This window comes from Ambystoma mexicanum, chromosome 13 (assembly GCF_040938575.1).
Source record: "Ambystoma mexicanum isolate Mex_15411 chromosome 13, UKY_AmexF1_1, whole genome shotgun sequence".
Taxonomy (NCBI): Eukaryota; Metazoa; Chordata; class Amphibia; order Caudata; family Ambystomatidae; genus Ambystoma; species Ambystoma mexicanum.
In genome coordinates, this window is record NC_090938.1 from 134,636,114 (window position 1) to 134,657,563 (window position 21,450).

The following is a 21,450-nucleotide window of genomic DNA, read 5'->3' on the forward strand; positions in this document are numbered from 1 at the left end:
CTTTGAACCTGTACACTCATGTCCTTTAAGGTTGTTAATCTTTAAAACCATTCTCTTGGTAGCCCTAACTTCAGCCCGTAGAGTGAGTGAGCTGCAGGCACTTTCATCTAAGCCACCCTTGACTATTTTCCATAAGAATCGAGTTGTTCTGAGGGGTAAGCCTTCATTATTACCCAAAATCATTTCTGACTTTCTCGTAGGACCAAAAATTGTTTTACCTTCTTTCTATCGCCCACCTCATCCTGGCAAGGAGGAGAGATAACACAGGTTGCACCATCGCAGAGCTTTGAACTTTTTATATATCTAGGCTGTCAAAACTTTGCATTGATGATCAGCTGTTCATTGGATATACGGGCCACAAACTAAGTCAGGCTGTTACGAAACAGACCTTATCCAGGTGGATCATTCTGGCTATTTTGGAGTGTTACAGACTGGCAGGCAAGGATCCTCCTGAAGGGTAAAGAGCCCATTCCACCAAGGGCATTGCTACCTCTACAGCCCTGCAAAGGGGTGTACTGTTAAAAAGTATTTGTGACGCAACAACGTGGTCTATGATTCACACATTCACAAAACATTACTGCCTAGAGTCTTCCCTTATTAAGGATGGGAGCTTTGCAAAAGAAGTCCTGCATTCTGTTCATGAAAACCGATAAGAAACTGAAATTCTTACTCCTTCCACCAAATCCAACACTGCTTTGGGAGTCTATCAAAGATGAGGAATACGTGGGAGGACACAATACATTTGAGGAACTATGATAACTTACCCCTGATAACGTTCTTTCGACTGGATGTTCCTCCCACGTATGCCTCATTGCCCTCCCTATCTACCCCACAGTAGAATTATCCATGCTATTACAGTTTTCGTTCCTTCAAGGCTGAGTATGGTAATTCCTGTGGTTATACGGCTATTTCTACTTTAAGGAAAAACAGAACTGAAACCAACGGGTGCTGCTCCTGCTATATATACTTTTGATGACATCATCGTCGAGACCGAGGCCCTCAAGGGGCATCGAGTCGACGCCATCGACGCACATCGCACTCTGCCAACATTCTTTTTCTGAAACTGGATATCGAATATCTAAGGTGAGGAATTTGTGGGAGGAACATCCAGTCGAAAGAACGTTACATGGGGTAAGTAACTTGTTCTTCAAATGGATTATGTTGTGTTGACCAAGTGCAAAAGACAATATTTCAATACCAGCTTCAAGGTTGTTAAGTCAACAATGTTTTGTGAGGGGTCAGAAATGGGAGACAGACAACTTTGTGAACATTTTTCAAAAGATGCCATTTTATTAACTCAAAAGGTCGATAAACACCTCACTTTCCCTACCCTGACGAGGATTCCCCTGCCTAAAATAAACTAAAGGAAACACTCTAGCAAAAGGTTACTGTCCCTCACACTTGTACATACAATAACTTAACAAAGTAATATATGGCAATTCAAAATATAACACATATAACAGTTATGTTCACAACCTGATAACTGTCTCTCCTTATAATCTAGGTGAATTCCCCTTGCCCATATTCAAGCAGGATTATTTTCAACAGTTCCAAAATGATAAGGAAATCCTGCCTTGTAACAAAGTTCCAATTCATTTATTTTTGTTCCAATTATAATTTTAAATTGACAACAAAAGTTTCATATTGAATTCAACCAACAGTTCAAAAATGTTCATCAAGGTTTTCCTCTTTCCACTTGTGACAAAGGGTTCAAAATAACTTCTTCTTATAAACCAAGCATACTTACATACTTCATTAGGATCAGCATCATTAATTTGTCAGGATGATTCTGTAACAGTTGATAAAAACATTCTAGTGGTTAAACCACTTCTTCTTCAAAACTTTTAACCACACCACAGTACTTCAATGACTTCCACCTGGTCAACTCACCTGCCAGACCTACTACTACAAGGTTCTCTGCCCTGGTGTACTGTCCTGCCAGGACAGAATAAGATTAATAACTACAAGTACTTCTATGGTCAAGGTTACCTTCTAGCCTTTTAGCAATGTCTTTTGCTTCACAACATCAAATTTAAGTATGCTTTCTGAGAAAACCAGAAACACATCGGTGCTGTTTTTTAGACAATTGTCATTTCCACACGTAATGCAGGTTATGCCTACTCCTCCTGAAAACATTCTGTCAGAAGGACAGCCCTCCTGCCACTCCTGTTTCCCCACTTCTGCATTAACCAAATGCTGACAATGGTTCTCTCTCACTCTTACACTTCTTTGGCTTTGGAAATGTGGGTTTAGGCCTGTTCCTCTTATGACTTCCTTTACACATGGGCAATATTTTACACAAACACTTGAATTCTTAATTGCCCTCTCTTGGCTTTGGCAATGTTGGTTCTTTATACTTTGCCTTGGTATGATTCTCTTTTGGCTTTGGCAATAGTTGTTTGTATTAGTTTCTCTGGTTATTGGTCTGCCTTCTTGCTGACCTATAGCCATATAGATACAATCACACTCTTCTGGTCTGATGGTTAAGTTCTTATTCTGCCACCTGCTAGAGTTTGAATCAGCTTGGTTTACAAAAGAATAATTAGTCTGCTCTATATCAGTTCAGGATAAAAAATTAAAAAAATCCAATTCACTTTGTTTGTATTATTTTTGTGCTTAAGACCCTTGAACTTGACTAGCGGGCTGTTACAGAGCACTCCGGTATCACTGCCTACTACTGAACTCACCGGGTCTGGCATGCTGCATCCGTTCACTTCGCTGCCTCCAGATCTTCTGCTTCTGCTTTCCTGCGGCCCTCGCCAGTTGATAACGGAGCTCTCCTCACTCCCATGGCTCTCTGGTGCTCGCCTGTCACTGGAGTCCGACTGACAATGGGGAAAGCTTTCAAATTGCATGCTTCCTGCTGCACTACCTCTGCAGCTGAGGTCCTCAGGGGGAAGGCCGTTACTCCCAATGCTTTCCGCTGTGCAACCTCTGCAATCAAGGTCTCAGACCCTCCAAGGACCGGCATCCCAGCGCCTCTGCTCTCCTCTAACTTCTGCTGCCACAGGGAGGTGTGCCACAACTGCGCCACCTCCTGCTACTGCTCTTCTCCGTGGCCTGCAACTGAGGGGGCTTTTTATGCCTCCCACTCTCCCTCAGCTGTGGGCCATTACCACTAATAGGCTGTAACTTGCAGTCTCGTGCCTCTGCAGCCCTCTTCTTGTTCCCAGTACTTTGGGCATTGTGGGACTTGGAGTCCGCAATGTCAAAATCAACTTTTCTAATGCAAATATCGATGCCAAGTTGATTTCTCTCCTATTTATATTTCTTAAAATAGTATTATAAGGATTCAATGAAAGATTTGGCTTTACAGAGGAATGCAGGTTGCAGGCTCTAAATTGGGAATATTTAAAGACTCATTGTCGTTATTCCCTTGGGAATCGTAGGAGCTATCATGTCTATTAATGTCATTAACTTTAAAAGGAGTTTTCTTACTCCCAACACATAACTGGTTATGATTGTTTTCACGCACATTCAGAAAGTTAGCTTGGGAAAATAAAACCTCTCTCCGACAGCAAGCCATTACATATTCCGGTATCAATGATATTTCCTTCCTTGAGGAAGACAAATACTGCGTCTCACCCAACCGAGTCCTCCTGTTCCCCTGGGGCCCCTCTCCTCCCAGGTGATCCTCCCGGCTAATACCACCCCCAGGGTCAGGATCAAGAAGCGTCTGCCTTTCCCTGGCCACCTGGGCGGAGACTTTGGGTAGGGTCTTTGTGAGGACTCTGTAGTATTCATCACAGTATCCACTAGATCAAATCTCACTCACACACCTTCACTTACCTTCAGTATCAACAATCGTGCAGCATTAACTGTCAAGTGTTCTTATTTAACATCCCTGAAAGAATCTTGCAGTTATCTTGGCTTGTTATAAATCATATATAACTTAACACAATTTTGGGCTTCAGGTGCTGCCAAACCCAGCGAGGAGGAAAGCACTGAGGAGGAGTCGGAATCTGCCAAGAAGAACACCAACAAAAAGGGAAAGGGCAAGAAGTCCAAGAAGGTGAGAAGTGACTGATGGCCAGGTGGAGAGGTCAGTGGGGGAGGGATGAGAGTGAAGACCCTTAAGAAACATTGATAAGGTTCCTCAGCTACTGGCACAGAGATGGCACTACGGTCGTGGTAGGGGAAGATGATTAAGTATTTGAATTTTCTAGGTTATTGAGGAATATTCCGGCTGAACGTTGTCAAGAGAGTTGGGTTTGTTGAGCGGGTCATGGAGTAATAGAGTTGTGAATGGAATAGCTTAGCTTTATGAACAGTGCTAGATAGCAGTGCTGAGGAATGGGAGCGTGAATGAGGACTCTGGAGGAGGCAGTGGCCTTTTGATCTGGGCATTGAAAGTAACAATGATTAGGATAGAATTACAATAATTTAAGTAGAGAGATTTGGGGAAAACAACAAGGTCCAAACAAAGTAATGTTGGGGGCAATGCTGTCAAGGGAGGATGTGGTACCAACATTCTAATGTTTGCTAAGGGTATAGGGTATAAGGGTTTGTATAGCGGCTGGTAGACAATTTTTCTTTTGCTCTCATTGCCTTCCCTTTTCTTTTTTCTCACCTTGCCTCAGCCACTCTTCCAGCTACAAGATTAGGGTACACCATGCTGATTACAAGAGGCCATTTCAGAATGCCCCCACACACGTTGTCTTAATTACTTACCTGTAACTGTATATCTCTATCATTGGTATCTTTCATATATTCACATGCTCGAATATTCCCTGTCGTCAGACTGAATTCTCTGTAATTTAAAAAAAATATATATATATATATATATATATATATGCATTTTCCCTTTAGGAAAAAGCTATGTAAATTGCCTATTATGCCTGAAGAGGCATGAAGTATGGGCAATCAGACTTCTGGATCAAAGTGCATAACTCTTTATTAAGGTAGGTTTCTTGCGAGGCCGTCTGCCATCCTTCTCGGCCTCCCCCAACTGCCCACCTCTCCCATTCCAGAACCCAACACACACACACTCTACATTCTACAGAGCACCCACATGCACAGCATAGCACAGCAAGCCCACTACACACCTCCCCCTTCACACACACACACACACACAGAACACGTTTCAACACCTAACAGTACTTTGTTTTATTTTTTATTCCACTTTATTGAGATTTTATCAAACATAGCAAAACAGGGTTACACAGTCACTGTGAAAAGCTCACAAATACGACATTAACTCTCAAAATTAACTCTTTGGTAAACTAAACAAAATATGCGCTCTACCTACCACTCACCCTCTCACCCGAATACCCCCCACCGCCTCCCTACTTTTCCTTTCCTGATCCGACCAAATCTCCACTTCTCTCTCTCAATATCCCTTTTGCAGACACTTACGTTGCAGTTCCAGTTTGAGTATAGTTTCTCTAATTTCCATAGTTGGGGTTACTGAGGAGGCCCTCACCCCCACCAGTCCACCTTCCCCCGTTAATGTTTCTTCAACCCTTCTGAATGTATTCCGAGCGGAAGTCCGACCATTCCATTTCAATCAATCCCGGGTTCCCATGTAGCGTTGCTGTTATACGTTCCATCACATATATATTCCTGGCTATGTTAATCCACTCCCTCTTCCCTGGCAGCCATACCCCCATTCCATTGTGTAGCCAAGCATGCCCTCCCTGCCAGGAGAAGGCTGGGAGCCATTCTCGGGAGCCTAACGTAGTCTCCCTCATGTTCCTCCAACCCGAGGAGGACGGACATAGGGGTTTTCACTCTAGTAACCCCATCCAGGTCCCTGATCCAACTCAAGGATATGACTGGACCTCTGAGCATCCCCACCACATATGCCAATAATCGGCACTTGACCCACAATCATACCAACACAACAGGCTCACATTCTGATACATTCTAGAGAGTTTAACCAGGTCATATTGCCATCTCTGCAATAGTTTGACAGCATGCAGATTATATTGACAGGAGACTGAGGTCTTGAAGGCCCCCCCGACACATCCGTAGCCAGGTTTGCTGGTCCAAATCCAATCATAACTGTACTTTTAAATAGGTGATCACCCCATAACATAATCTGCAACTCTTCCTGGAATTCTCCCTTTCCTCATGGATTTCCTACTCTCTCCAACTACTTCACCTGTCTTCGGTTGTCTTTCCCCAAGTCTAGACTTGTTCTCGTCCCCTCATCCCTCATTCTCATCCCCTCATCACTCACCACCTCAGAGTTCCGTTGGCCGTCCACTCGCATCACTCTTCTCATGTTCCACGTCCTTCCATCTTCTGTCATGACCGCATTGTGAAAAACTTTTATCACTTGACGGGGTTTGGACCACTTCAAGGGACTGTCTCTTAAAGGTGCAGGTAACTTGACCCTCACCACATTTCCAGTCCTCACACAACTCTCCCTAACACACTTCCTCCTTTCATAGTTTTAATTCACCATTTGTCTCTCTTCAATGCTCTTCCTGTCCCATGCCCACTTTTCTCTTTTCATCCACGAGCGACACAACTTACAATTTGCCCGTCTCCCTCTGCTCATTTCAAAGGGCGACACACCAATGAAGCAATGTGCTGAAAAGTGATGTGCTCTTACCGGCTTGTTGCGGACTGACACTTAGGTCTGCAAAGGGTGACCTTAGGATTACATAGTGTGTGGGATACTGGTGACGGGTGCTTGTCCTCGTTGCCAAAGTGAAGTATGGGCAATCAAACTTCTGGATGAGACAGCCCTGCCCGAAACCGGTATGAAGGCAGCTTGGAGTGTTGAATGGCTCGGTACTTGTCCCAATACCCATACCTTGTTGTGAGTGTCTGGAGAGAAGTGAATGGTCTGAATAGCTTGTGTGCCTGATTGGCTGCCTGCCTGCATGAATGCCCGTAGTCATGATTGGATGCTTGAGTGTGATCCAGCGGAATGAATGGGAGATCAACAGTATATCTGGGGACTTCTCACTGCTAGGAATCGTGTTCAGAAGCTGAAATCCACTACGACGAGTAACTGGAGTAACTGAAGCTTGATCCTGAAGCCCTGCTGGACGAGAAGAATTGCTGTTGCCCTCCTTCGCAATCGGAAAGCTGATGTGCTTCAAGAACTGACCCAGAGAGGACCTGGTAAGGTGCCCTCTTCCCGAGCTATGAGGGACCATCGTGCACAGCTGATCTTTGCCTAAGCTCCCTGGTAGACAGACCTTTGACAGGCTGCCAACCCGATACGGGGACTGCTGCAGAACTCCAAGGAGAAGCGCCCGGACTGTTGTCCGCCACTGTCGACGACCGCCGTCGCCGACTGGAGCCGCCGTGCTGCCGTTGCCTAAGAACTTCATTGATCCAAAGACGCTCTCGTCCGCATCGTCGCCGCCGTATCCTGCTGGAGAAGGCCTGACCGTCGAAGCGCCGAGGAGCATCCACCGGCGGATTTCCCGCCACCCAAAGACCACAGAGACACCGACGACTCGATGCCCTTGCTGGGCCACAGTTCTTCAACTCTTTGCGGTCCAGAACTATCGACTCTGAGGTGCCCCGCACGCCTCTTCCTGGCAGGACGTTTACGCTTTCCCGTCAAAGAGCGCCGCTAGGAACGATGCGGCCACTTCACCGTCATAGCTCGACCTGTTCTCCGTCGGACGTTCGACGACCTGTGAGTCCTGCCTGAAAGGGAGGACATTCAAGAAGGGTTGTCGATTTCCCCGACGAGGAACGCTACAACGCCAGTTACTTTGGGGTTCCAGAACTATTGGAAAGTCTAGTGGGAACAATATATGGATTGGGCTTGTATATTTCTCCTACAGGTTGCCCAGGTGGGGGGATCTCCACACAGAGCTGTGTTTAACGGTAGTTACCAGTATTCTGCCTATTGCTCAACCATCTTGCTTTCCTTCCTCTCTCTACTGCTGGTTTCCTCTTTGTTTTGATCTGTGTGTCATTCTGACCGTATGAACTTTAAGGAGATCTAATAACGTTAGTGGTACCACTTTAGAATTGTACATATTTACCATTGTTGATTTTCGGAGTACAAAGTGAGTTATCATGATTGTGTATATGACATTGAATATTAATTATATAAAGACTGTGTTTTAACCGATACAGTGTGTGGACATTCCTTTGTGGGTGCTTGGGGACTACACTGTACTTAAGAACCAGCTTGCATCACCTCCCGAGAAGCTAGGCCTTGATTGCTCGACCATTGCTACCATAATAGAGAATCTTGGCAGGGGTCTCTGTGCCTCCCCTCTACCATATAGAGAGCGGAAGTGCAGACCCCCCCTCCGGTCTTTACAGAAGGTGGCAGCGGTGGGATGCTTATGGTTTTAAGACTCAGTGTATAACCGTGCCACTTACGAAGGATATCTGCACTTTGTTAAATTAAGGTTTAGTCGTGTACAAGATAACTGCATTACAAGCAATGGAATTGCGAATGGTAAATTGACTCGGATGAGCTTAGAGGCTCTCCAGAGTGCTTGTGAAGCCATGGAATTAGACTTTGTGGATATGGCAATCAGTAACTGAATATATTTGTAAAAACAATGGTGCGTGGGTTCTTACTCTAAATTCACCTTCTGGTGACTCTTGACATCTGCTCACTCTACACCAGTATTCCACAGGAACTGGCTATAGAGTGCATACGCAGATATCTGATGCAATTCAACCTACAAACAAGAGTACCGGAAGATTTCATCACAGAACTATTAACGCTTGCCTTATCCAAAAATTATTTTGAATTTGATGGACAGTTCTACTTCCAATGTAAAGGGACGGCTATGGGAGCTAGTTTCACACCCAGCCTGGCGATACTGTTCATGGCCGACTTTGAGAAAACCAACATTTTATCAGAAAAAAAATCCTTCAAGAAGCACATAAAAAACTGGAAAAGATACATAGATGACATTCTATGTATCTGGGAAGGCTCCAAATCAGATTTGAACATATTTATCCAATGGCTTAACAAGGTGGTGTCACGGCTCGCTGGCACCGCCGTTCCCTGTGGCAACGCTGGAGATTGCGAGCACTTTCCGTTTCCCCTTCTTCCAAGATGGCTCCTCATCCTCTGGGTTACGGTGCAATGTTTTCACGTTCGCATGGCAGACGTCCTCTGACGTCATCTCGTTCTCCCGTGGATTCCGGATATGGCACAGCAGAGCCAAAGCTCAGTGCGTCGCTACTCTCTACAGAGGGTGTTTATTACTCAATACCTTATTCCTATGCTTACCTTTCCTTCCTGCTCTTTCCTACAGCCTTGCCTTTCTGCCCAGTCACCCCGTTCTGCTGCCCACGAGTCTACAGGAAGCTCCGGTAGCCTCCCCTTCCAGACACGTTAGGTACACCACCAACCATTACATTGATTCCTTTCGTACCTAGTTCCCTCGCTCATTTCTTGTTTATTTATCCAGAATCCGGACTTCGCCGGGATTCTGTGACCAGATCCAGATCCAGTGAGTCCTGTAATCTTGAGGAGCTGCAGCCAGCGGACAACGCGACCGATCCAGCTCCACATCCGTTCCAGCAGGGTTTTTTCCCCCAGGAGGGTTTCCATGGGATCCCTTGCACAACCCTTTGTTTCCCTTTTAGGGAGGAGGGAGGTGTTAGGGACCTCAGGGGACTCTCCATTTGCCTCGTTGGTTGCTGCACGAGACAGGTTAGTGTTGAAACATTACAGGTGGACAAAAACATCCAGTTCACAATGGAATGTAGTGATTCTGAAATCAATTTTCTGGACCTTAAAATCCAAAGAGCCAATGGTTCTTTGAAATGCAACCTGTTTCGCAAACCTAGCGACAGGAACACACTTTTGCACTTCAAAAGTGATCACCCTAAACATATCAGAGAAAATTTGCCCTTCGGACAATACCTCAGAATTAGAAGAAATTGCACTGAGCTAAAGGATTTCTATGAACATGCCAATGACCTTGACCACAGACTGACCGAGAGTGTTTACCCCCACAATGTAATCTCTAGATCACGCAAAAGAGCCAGATTTTACAATAGAGATGCACTCCTGATGGATAAAACAGTTACCAATAATGAGAAACCAAGAATAACCTGTGTGAAAACACATGGTGCTCACACATCATTGATTCGTAAATCTGTAACCAAACATTGGGCCTTGACAAAATTGAGCTTACCCAATGAACCCACACCACGATTTGCATACAAACAGGGCACAAACATTAGAGATCAATTGGTACATTCCAAATTCTCTAACCCTGCACCTAGATTGGGTTTGTGGAACTTAAGATCAACGGTGGGACATTTCCCCTGTGGGAAATGTACCTCATGCAAATTTACGAAAAAAATAAAAGACTTTAAGATAAATGACAGACAGTGGATCCTCAAAAGCCTGACAAACTGTAAAACTAAAAATTCTAGCTATATCATTGAATGCCCATGTGGCCTAAGATATGTTGGGCAAACTGAGAGACCCATTCATATTCGAATTTGTGAGCACCGTTCTAGAATAAGGTGCAAACATGCAAGTGCTCCACTGGTGAAACATTACGTGGAAGCTAAACACACAGCGGACGACATTTTATGGTGGGTAGTTGACACCATCACATCCTCCACTAACCTCACTATGAGTCTACTGCAATAAGAGGCACAATGGATTTACAGAATAGATTCTTTTCAACATGGCCTCAATGAAGAATTTATTTGTCCTACATAAATCTCACTCCCCCAGCATTCCTCATGCCTCTCGATTTGTTGGCATCTTCCTCCATCTCGAAGGTCAGTGTCAAATGGAATCTCCATAATTTCATTCCCCGTAGCCCCTTTGGTACATCCCTCTGAGTGCCTACCCTTGTTCTGGGCTCACTCAACTCAAAGGTCCTTTTTCTGCTTAGTTATTCTTCCATGGCCCCATCTGCCCTACTTGCTGCACTCCTCTGCATGCACCTTACTTGACACCGTTTTTTTCCGTCGCTGTCTGACATCGCGGTCATTACAGCAACCTGGGTTGCCGTCACCGCTAGACACGTCTGCAAGACCCAGGAATGTACCACATGCTCTCAGGGTCCGGCCTTCCTCCTTGTAAAGCACTTTGTTTTATGAAAATACATTTCGTGTTACACTTCCTTTTCCGATAATTTGTTCATCAGGTGCAGGTTTGTTGGCAAATGCTTATTGCCATTTAAACTGCTTTTCTACGCTTTTCCTTGTATCCTTGCGGCTAATTATTAGAGCCCTTACACCTCTTCATCCCATGAATGGTAGATTCCTACCGCACGGCATCATGGGGCTTCAGCATCAAGGGTTGTCCTTACTACCAGGCGCATCTGAACACGGCGCTGTGCAGGTTCGGCTCATTTTCCCTTCGGTGCTATGTGAGCCTCATTCCACTCGCATCCAGTGGAACCCAAGTAAGTGGCTTCACTTTTGATCACGTCGCTCTCAGCACGTATCTTATCCGCTCTGTCTGAAGGATTTGCCTCCTTACGTCTGCTCTGTTTTCACAGACACCTCGTCGCCACCAGCAGCGAACGAGTCTCATCTAAGGCGGTTTCTTTTCTTCGCCCTTCATGAATTTTGTCCTCATTCGGGACTTTCTACCTAGCGAACTCCATACCTAAGGAGCGCCCAGGTCAACAGAGATGTGGATTACTCATTTTTTGAGACATCCATACCTTGGTATGTAACTCTGGTTTTCCGACTATGCCAACGCCAACCTTTTTGGCTAGGTGTGGTATGGCGGTAATTGTCACGTTCACTAATTTCATGTCCCGTGTTTTTAGCTCGGACACCATAATACTTTTTCCGCATGACACCCTGTCTTGCCGGTTTTCAATCCACTGTTCTTTACTTATCAATTGATGATTTTCACTACGGGATGGCTCCATCTGCTACCCGTTTTCTTTACTTCTCGTCCCGAGTGCTTAGCTCGGTCACCATTTAAACTTTTCTCGCATGACACGATTTTCTCTTAACCAATTTCTCTACTTATTAAACTGTGATTTTAAGTCTTTAACTTTTCTTCTTTAAACAGAGTATTACATTTTGGATCCGCAAGTGTTTTGGGCTCCATGTTCGGAGACTCTTCCTTCGCTGCTCCAGGGCGCTTTAGTTCTCCGCCACCTGCAGGGTGAGTTTTGTGCAGTCCCTCCACCTTTACTTAAGCCAGCAGTACTGTCACTCTCCAACCATGTTTTACTTAAATAGGAAATGCTATTGATTAACTGGGTTGATTGCATTTTTTGCACTTTCTGATCTCATAAACATGCCTTACCCCTCCCATTCTTTTGTCTTCTTGGATTCTATTTAGATCCAATTTGCCCTTAGGAAGGCTCTTCAATCAAATGCCAAGAAAGATAGCAATAGCCGAAACGTGCCTCTAGAACAACGCATACCGAAAAATCGCAAAAAGTTATGTTTGTGTATGCATTACTAGTTACCCACAGTTTCAATACTGGCACGTAGGCAGTTTCACAAAAACGTGATCATATCTTGATCATGTATACACACAAAGGATAGGAACCTTTGAATTGCAATTTATATGCTGAAATACTAAGTCCAATCTTGCAATTTATATGCTGAATGTGATTTTTTTTGTCCATGTTTTGAACAAAATCTCTCTCTTAGTATGTTTTAACTACTTACTTTGACAACTTTGGTTAATTCACTGTGTATGCATTCAAAGAATTTACGTACAAAATGCTTTTTATTGTATTGTTTAGAATTATTTTCTTTCATTTATGTTGTATTTTGGATATTTTAACCAATTTCCTTCTTGATTCATTAAAACTTATGATCAGTCTCGCACCAGTTGTTTGTCCTCAGCACTTTCCTATTTTCTGAACTCCTTAGGAGCAGAACGTACATTGGTTTGGTAAAGTTAGTACAATTTAGACCTTTACTTTGGTGTCTATTTACAGTGCGAGTTATTTTTCTCTTTGTTTACCTTGTATTATTGCCCCAAACCCACACTGAACACGCTGGGGGCTCCCCTATTTTTTCGTTAAATACTGAATACCTCGTGTGCCTGATTGGCTGCCTGCCTGCATGAATACCCGTAGTCATGATTGGATGCTTGAGTGTGACCCAGCGGAATGAATGGGAGATCAACAGTATATCTGGGGACCTCTCACTGCTAGGAATCGTGTTCAGAAGCTGAAATCCACTACGAGTAACTGGAGTAACTGAAGCTTGATCCTGAAGCCCTGCTGGACGAGAAGAATTGCTGTTGCTCTCCTTCGCAATCGGAAAGCTGGTGTGCTTCAAGAACTGACCCAAAGAAGACCTGGTAAGGTGCCCTCTTCCCGAGCTACGAGGGACCATCGTGCACAGCTGATCTTTGCCTAAGCTCCCTGGTAGACAGACCTTCGACAGGCTGCCGACCCGATACGGGGACTGCTGCAGAACTCCAAGGACTCCAAGGAGAAGCGCCCGGACTGTTGTCCGCCACTGCCAACTGGAGCCGCTGTGCTGCCGTTGCCTAAGAACTTCATTGATCCAAAGACGCTCTCGTCCGCATCGTCGCCGCCGTATCCTGCTGGAGAAGGCCTGACCGTCGAAGCGCCGAGGAGCATCCACCGGTGGGTTTCCCGCCACCCAAAGACCACAGAGACACCGACGACTCGATGCCCTTGCTGGGCCACAGTTCTTCAACTCTTTGCGGTACAGAACTATCGAGACTGAGGTGCCCCGCACGCCTCTTCCTGGCAGGACGTTTACGCTTCCCCGTCAATGAGCGACGCTAGGAACGATGCAGCCACTTCACCGTCGTAGCTCGACCTGTTCTCCGTCGGACGTTCGACGACCTGTGACTCCTGCCTGAAAGGGAGGACATTCAAGAAGGGTTGTCGATTTCCCCGACGAGGAACACTACAACGCCAAGTACTTTGGGGTTGCAGAACTATTGGAAAGTCTAGTGGGAACAATATATGGACTGGGCTTGTATCTTTCTCCTACAGGTTACCCAGGTGGGGGGATCTCCACACAGAGCTGTGTTTAACGGTAGTTACCAGTATTCTGCTTATTGCTCAACCATCTTGCTTTCCTTCCTCTCTCTACTGCTGGTTTTACTTAAGAACCAGCTTGCATCACCTCCCGAGAAGCTAGGCCTTGATTGCTCGTCCATTGCTACCATAATAGAGAATCTTGGCAGGGGTCTCTGTGCCTCCCCTCTACCATATAGAGAGCGGAAGTACAGACCCCCCTCCGGTCTTTACAGACGGTGGCAGGGGTGGGATGCTTATGGTTTTAAGACTCAGTGTATAACCGTGCCACTTTCGAAGGATATCTGCACTTTGTTAAATTAAGGTTTAGTCGTGTACAAGATAACTGCATTACAAGCAATGGAATCTATTGCGAATGGTTAATTGACTCGGATGAGCTTAGAGGCTCTCCAGAGTGCTTGTGAAGCCAGGGAATTAGACTTTGTGGATAAGTCTAGGGCTGAGCTGATAGCTGCCCTGGTGGACTACCAGATCGATTGTGAAACTCTTGAAGGGGGAGATGCAACCAATGAGGACTCTACCCCAGGGGTTGTCGCCGAAACTGATTCTGGGAATGCCACCATTCCTGCTGCCTCTGTTCCGAACCCCAGCAATTCTTTAGAGCTTGAGTTATTGAGGATGAAGTTATCCTTTGAATATCGAAAGTTGGAACTAGATGCTGAGCTTAAGAAAGAGGAGTTGGCACAGCAAGTGGAGCTCAAGAACCGGGATCTTAAGCTAAAAGATAGGGATCTTCAACTCAAAGATAAGGACCTTCAACTCAAGAACTGGGACACTGAAAGTCAGCAAATCCAGCTAGAGAAAGCTTGAGTGGAGACTTCAGCGAAACCAGTTGAGAGTGTCAGGTCCCCAGCAACCAAGTTTATGAAAGATTTGGTTGGCGTGTATGCAGAGGGTTCTGATATCCCCCAATGGATTGAAGCGTTTGAAATGGCTTGTGCAATTCACGATGTTGATAAGAGAGATTGGGCTGAGTGTTGTCTCCCCTCTTTTTTTTTGAGCCCTTTGCGGAAGCCTGTTCACCAGAGTTGCGCCAGTATGTTGCTGACTAGAACATTTTGGACCCCTTTAAGCTGGCTAGGTTGGCTGACAAGTGGGTCTCCCACCGGGCGTCCCCTAAGGACTCCAGTGGGAAGGACAAGGACAAAGAAAAGGAGGCCTCTCAGAAAGCTGAGGAGTCCCAGTCGGGTACACCAAAACCTTCCTCTCCGAAGACCCAAAAACCTAGTGGGGATAAGTCTGTTGTGGGTGGGAGTAAGAGTAGTGGTTCCCTGCTGCAAAGCAGGGTCCCAGTGGTTCCAGTACCGTGCCCCACATGCCCGGCACATGTTGGGATTGTGGGGCTCTGGATCACCGAAGGGGTGACCCCAAGTGTAAGGGTAAGGCACTTGGAGTCCAGGCTGTCAGCCTGACCTATCCCTACTCTGTACCTGAGGTGGAGGCCACCGTCCTCCTCTCCTCTACTGGGATCACCTTTGTTGCTCCCATAGAGATTTCCTTAGTGTCCCTTGGGGCCTAGGACCAGTACGCAGAAGTACTGGCGACTACCCCACAAAACACTCATAGGTTTTTGAGAAGTGTCCTCTTGAATGGCCAGCCTTCTACTGGATTGGGAGACACTGGGGCAAGCATGGCAGTGGTGGACAGGACCCTGCTCAAGCCAGAGGACTATGTAGGTGCTCCTCTGAGAACCACCAGGTTAGCTGGTGGGCCTCCCAAATTATCGCCTGTAGCCTTAGTCAACATTACGATTGGAGACAAGACAGCAAAGCTTCCGGTCCTGGTTCAGGACAACGTGCCTGCGAACATTTTGTTGGGAAACGATTTGGTCGAGTTGGGGATGATCACAGATGGTCTACCCATGGCTGCTGTGGCAGTCACCCGATCGCAGGTCACACAGGGTCCGGCTGCGAGCCCAGTATCCTTGCCGATGCGAAAACCCAAGGCACGAAAGAAACGGAGGTGTAAGAAGGCCGCCTCTGTGGAGGGAGCCCCTGCTCTTCCTGCTGTTCCGACAGCACCCATCGGGATCCATGCTCCGGATGGGCTGGGTCCAGTGGTAATTCCGGTCTCGACTCCTGTGGGAGAAGAGCCAGAAGACTTTCCGGTAGGAGAGGCTCTCAACCCGGAGGATCATCCCGACCTTCAATGCTTGTTAGTTGAAGGGGGACCCTCCTGGGCAGACTTCTGTAAAGGACAGAGAGAGTGCCACTCTCTTGAGGGTCTGAGGACACAGGCCCTGTCCCAGGCACAAGGAGAAGTGCCAAGGACATTTCGGATTTATTGGAAGTGTGAGCTCCTTGTTAGTGAGCCTGCTAAGCCTGAACCTGGTGCCCTCAAGAGGTTGGTGGTACCCCAGGTTTATAGGCCCTTCCTGCTGCAGTTGGCGCATGAGGTGCCCTTGGCTGGTCATCTTGGTACCAAGAAGAGAAAGCAGAGGCTCTCGGCCCATTTTTACTGGGCCCGGATGGGAGTAGAAGTGGAGTCCCACTGCAGTACCTGCCCAACTTGTCAGTTGTCTGGCAAGACTCGAGGCAGAGTCATCGCCCCACTGCAACCATTGCCAGTGGTGGGCACACCATTTGAGAGGGTTGGCATCGACATCGTCGGTCCACCAGGTAGCCTGAGGCTATACCCCTTCGGACGGTTACGGCCAAGGTGGTTGCCAGGGCTCTCCTGGGCATTTTCACTCGTGTTGGATGCCCTAAGGAGGTTGTCTCTGATAGAGGATCCAACTTTATGTCGAGTTACATGAAAACTATGTGGAAAGAATGCAGAGTAACTTACAAGTTCTCCACCTTTTACCACCCTCAGACCAACGGTTTGGTTGAGAGATTTAACAAAACTCTTAAGGGCATGTTGGGCGCTTTGGAAGAGCCCCTCAGGAAGAAGTGGGATGTTCTCATGCCATGCCTGCTGTTTGCCTACAGAGAGGTACCTCAAGAGGGTGTTGGTTTCAGCCCCTTTGAGTTACTCTTTGGACATCCCGTGAGGGGCCCCCTCGCCTTGATCTGAGAAGGTTGGGAGGCCACCCCTCCAGGTCCTGCCAAGCAAGTGGGGGACTATATGTTAGGCCTCAGACGGAGGATGACACAGATGATGGGTCAGGCAACAGCGAATCTTAAGGCTGTCAGGTCTCCTCCTTTATTATTACTGTCAGGTTTCTTTTATTATTATATTACCCCTTTATTAGAGGTTTTTAGTTTAGTCTGTGTGGGTAGGAAGTTTTCTATTGTGGTTGGTTTGGCCTTAACTTCTTAATACAGAATCCTGGTTCTAGCCCAAGGCAAGATGGAGTTTCTCAATAACAGCTCTGATTGGCTAGAGAGCACAGCAGGACAACAATGAACATTCTAAACTGTCACTCTCTGCCTTTCATCATCATAGCCCCAGCTGAGAGGTTGTTTGTAGTAGCTGCTCTTGCTGAAGACTTGGGCCTTGTTGATTTAAACTTTCTGGCCATAGCAGTCGAGCGGCTACCCTTCTGGGGTTTCAGGAGAAGAACCTACTTTGTCAGGAAAATGATTTAGAGACTGGAAATCCTGAAGTTCATTGAAGATTCATTCAAGAGATAAGTGACTTTCATTTGGATTTTGAAACTATTGCTTAGCAATTCATCTAGAGTCATTTCAAGTGAGAAAACATACAATTTGTGCTTTGAATTGTAACTCTGAACTGTTTATTAGAGTACGTGAATTTTGGCGTTTGTTTTTAAAGTAAGCGCGAGATTTGACTTGTGAACGCTTCGTTCGTAACACGTGTGACATGTTTACCTTAGGCGCGTGGTTAGTCTCCTGCGTGTGTGTGTAACCTCCTCTACTGCTATGAGTTTTCCTCAGCGCGTGCGCGTATCAGAGATTGCTACAGAATTTCCAGCGCGTGAGTTCTTCAGCACGCGGGACCTACAGGACGTGTATTTTCTGGCGCCTGTGTTTTCGAGTGCATGTGTTCTTAGCGCGAATGTTCCAAGCGCGGCTATTCTTCAGCGCAAGAGTTCTGCCGTGTGTGTATTCTTCAGCGCAAGGGATTTTCAGCGCGTGTGTTCTTAGGCTCGCGGGATCTTCAGCGCGTGTGTTTTCCCAGCACGTGTGTGTTCTTCAGCGCGTGTGTTCTTCAGCGTGGGTGTTTTTTCCAGCGCGTGTGTTTTCTAGCGCGGACACTTTTCAGCGAGTGTGGATTTCAGCGCGTGGATTCTTCATAGCGTGTGTTCTTCAGCGTGGGTGATCTTAAGCGCGTGTGTTTATTGTGCGTGCGTTCTTTAAGAATCCACGTACTCAGTCACAGTGGGAACTTGTTTTGAACTCAAAAGAAAATAAGGAAGAACAGAATTCATTAAAGACAATCTTTACTGGAACTATATTCAGTTTAAAAAGACAAAGGTCAAGGCTTTCCAGGTTTGCTAAAAATAAGGAAGTTGCTGCTGATTTCAAGAGACTCAAGTAAAGAGGTAGAAAGATTTTCAGTAACTTCACCAGTCTTCTCTAAGAAATTTTAGGAGAATAACCCGGTATGATTCTTTACACTTTAGTTTTGGATTGAAAATCTTTTACATCACGTGGTTAAGTAAGTAATGTGAGGATTTGTGTCTGTTTATGTAGTCACTGCAGGTTCAGCATCGGCTAGTCCTGAAGCCATCAACCTGGTGTTTTTATGTTATCCACTTCCCCCTTTCCCTTAGGGGTGTAGTTAACAGAGCTAAGTTTTATTTAGCTCTGAGAATTACATTTCAGGGGGATTGTTGGGGGTTCAGCAGCTTCCGCGGACACAGGAATCCTCTCAGCCTGACAAAGGCCAGCCAGGAACTGAATAAGTACTGGCATGACCTTAAAGCATCGCAAGTGGATTGGACTCCGGGACAGGAGGTCCGTGTGATGGAGCCTACCAAGCCTCGAGCTTTGGTGGATAAATGGGCTGGACCCTTCAGGATAATCTCCAAGATGGGCGAGGTCAATTATCTGGTTGACATGGGAGCCTCTGGGGTAGCCCCTTAGATATTCCATGTTAACAGGCTCAAGCCTTTCCATAGGCGGGCCGAAGTCTCATGTCTCTTGCTAGCTTCAGGGCAAGAAGAGGATGAGAGTGAGCCCCTTCCTGATTTGCTGCATAGCAACCCTCAGGATGGCTCAGTGGAGGGAGTGCATCTCTCTCGCTATCTGACGACAGAGCAGCAGAAGGCCTGTCGGGCTTTGCTCCGGCAGTACGCCTCTCTGTTTTCACTGACACCAGGCCTTACACCGTGGTGTAGGCACAAGATTGACACTGGTGACAGTGTGCCTTTCAAAAGCAGGTGCTACCGTATGTCAGATACCGTCAAGAACCACATCCAGGCCGAGGTCGCCAAGATGTTGGATCTGGGTGTTATTGAACCCTCAACCAGTCCCTGGTCCAGTCCCTGGTCCAGTCCCGTGGTCCTTGACCACAAGGCAAGTTCCCAGACAGGTAAAAAGGATTGGAGGTTCTGCGTGGACTACTGAGGAGTCAATGCCGTCACCAAAACTGACGCGCACCCTTTGCCCCGGGCTGATGAGCTCATGGATACCATAGGTGCTGCCAAATTTGTGAGCACCTTCGACCTTACCTCAGGCTATTGGCAACTAGCTCTGAAGGACCATGCCAAGGAAAAGACGGCGTTCTCAACTCTACCAGTTTAGAGTCATACCTTTCGGGCTGAAGAACGCCCATCCGACTTTCCAGAGATTAGTCAACCATGCGCTCAGTGGGCTGGAAGCCTTTTGTGTGGCTTACTTAGAAGACATTGCTGTCTACAGTTCAACATGGGAAGAGCATTTGACTCATCTGGATAAAGTGTTGCAGGCGTTAAAAAGGGCTAACCTCACTATCAAGGCCGCCAAGTGCCAGATAGCTCAGGGGAAAGTCACCTATCTTGGTCATGAGGTAGGAGGGGGTCAAATCCAACCTCTCCCCAGTTAAGTACAGGATGTACATGACTGGGAGACTCCCACTACTCAAACCCAGGTGAGAGCCTTTCTGGGCCTCACTGGGTATTATCGCAATTTCATGGCAGACTATGGAACCATAGCTGCACCCCTGACAGCGTTGACTTCGCCCAAACAACCTACGAAGGTTAATTGAACTGAAGACTTTCAGAGGGCCTTTGATGGCTTGAAAGGAAGTCTGTGTCGGGCACCCGTGCTGTGTGCGCCTGATTACAGCAAGCCCTTGATCGTTCAAACTGACGCCTGCGACACCGGAATTGGAGCTGTCTTGTCCCAGTTAGATGACAAAGGAAGAGAATATCCGATCATATTCATCAGCAGACAATTTAAGGGTAGGGAACTTAGGTGGGCTACTGTTGAAAAGGAATGTTTTAGTATTGTTTGGAGTCTTAGGTGTTTTACACCCTACCTTACCGGGTCTACCTTCAAGGTCCAAACCGATCATAAGCCCCTGAAGTGGCTTATGCAGATGAAGGGTGAAAACCCGAAAAACTGCTCAGGTGGTCCATTGAGCACAGACCAGGGAAGAGTCACGATGAGGGTGTCTATCCCGTGGGAGATTAGGCACCCTCCACCTCAGTCTGGGGGGGACGACTGTGATGCTGGAAATGCATTGGAGGGACAGGGCCTCCGTGTCCTTGCCCTTTACTGCTTTTTATCGTGTGTTCTGTCATGTTTTCCGTGCAGGAGTTGATGTGGGACTCCTGGTGGTGCAGCTCTCTCTCTTTTGGTTTGGTGAACAGACCCGTGGGATACCCTTATGGCACCCATGGTTAAGGGTACAACCCTGTGCCCCTAGTGTATGTTTTGGGCACCTGTGTGTGACCCACAGAGCAGGGTACAGGCTAGTGGCAGCTCCATGCTGAAATGACTGGTGCCCTGAGCGTCCTCCATTTTGGGATGCCCAGGCCCTGTCATTGGAATCAGTAGATTCCTGATGGAGACAAAAGGGCCCCCATGGCCTCTTGCCTTCCATCACCTGTTACCTTGATCTTCCCGAAGTCCCGGGAAGCCCTGCCTCTGTCCCTTACCCCTGACTGGCTGTTGGGTGGAAGTTCCATATATGGTAGTGTGGGGAAGTGCCGACCAGACTGGCTGGAGCCTTCTCAACGACCGTATGTTTTGGGTACGCCTGTGGGTGGGACCTGGGTGAATGGAGTGTGTGACGAATATACATTCTATGTTGCGGCTGTCTAGTATCTGGTGTTTGACGCAATGGTTCAGACAGCCCTGCCCGAAACTGGTATGAATGCAGCTTGGAGTGTTGAATGGCTCGGTACTTGTCCCAATACACATAACTTGTTGTGAGTGTCTGGAGAGAAGTGAATGGCCTGAATACCTTGTGTGCCTGATTGGCTGCAACCTGCATGAATGCCCGTAGTCATGATTGGATGCTTGAGTGTGACCCAGCGGAATGAATGGGAGGTCAACAGTATATCTGGGGACCTCCCACTGCTAGGAATCGTGTTCAGAAGCTGAAATCCACTACAACGAGCAACTGGAGTAACTGAAGCTTGATCCTGTAGCCCTGCTGGACGAGAAGAATTGCTGTTCCTCTCCTTCGCAATCGGAAAGCTGCTCTG

General features: G+C 46.8%; 1 protein-coding gene across 4 annotated transcripts in view; it reads left to right on the forward strand.

The window, feature by feature from the left end:
• TULP1 (TUB like protein 1) overlaps nt 1-21,450 on the forward strand; it is a 767,520-nt gene that overhangs the window by 467,976 nt on the left and 278,094 nt on the right. For all 4 annotated transcript variants that reach the window (XM_069633446.1, XM_069633445.1, XM_069633447.1 and 1 more), the window contains one exon: nt 3,915-4,012. In XM_069633446.1, the coding sequence (XP_069489547.1) occupies nt 3,915-4,012 (98 nt within the window). The remainder of the gene's footprint in view (nt 1-3,914; nt 4,013-21,450) is intronic.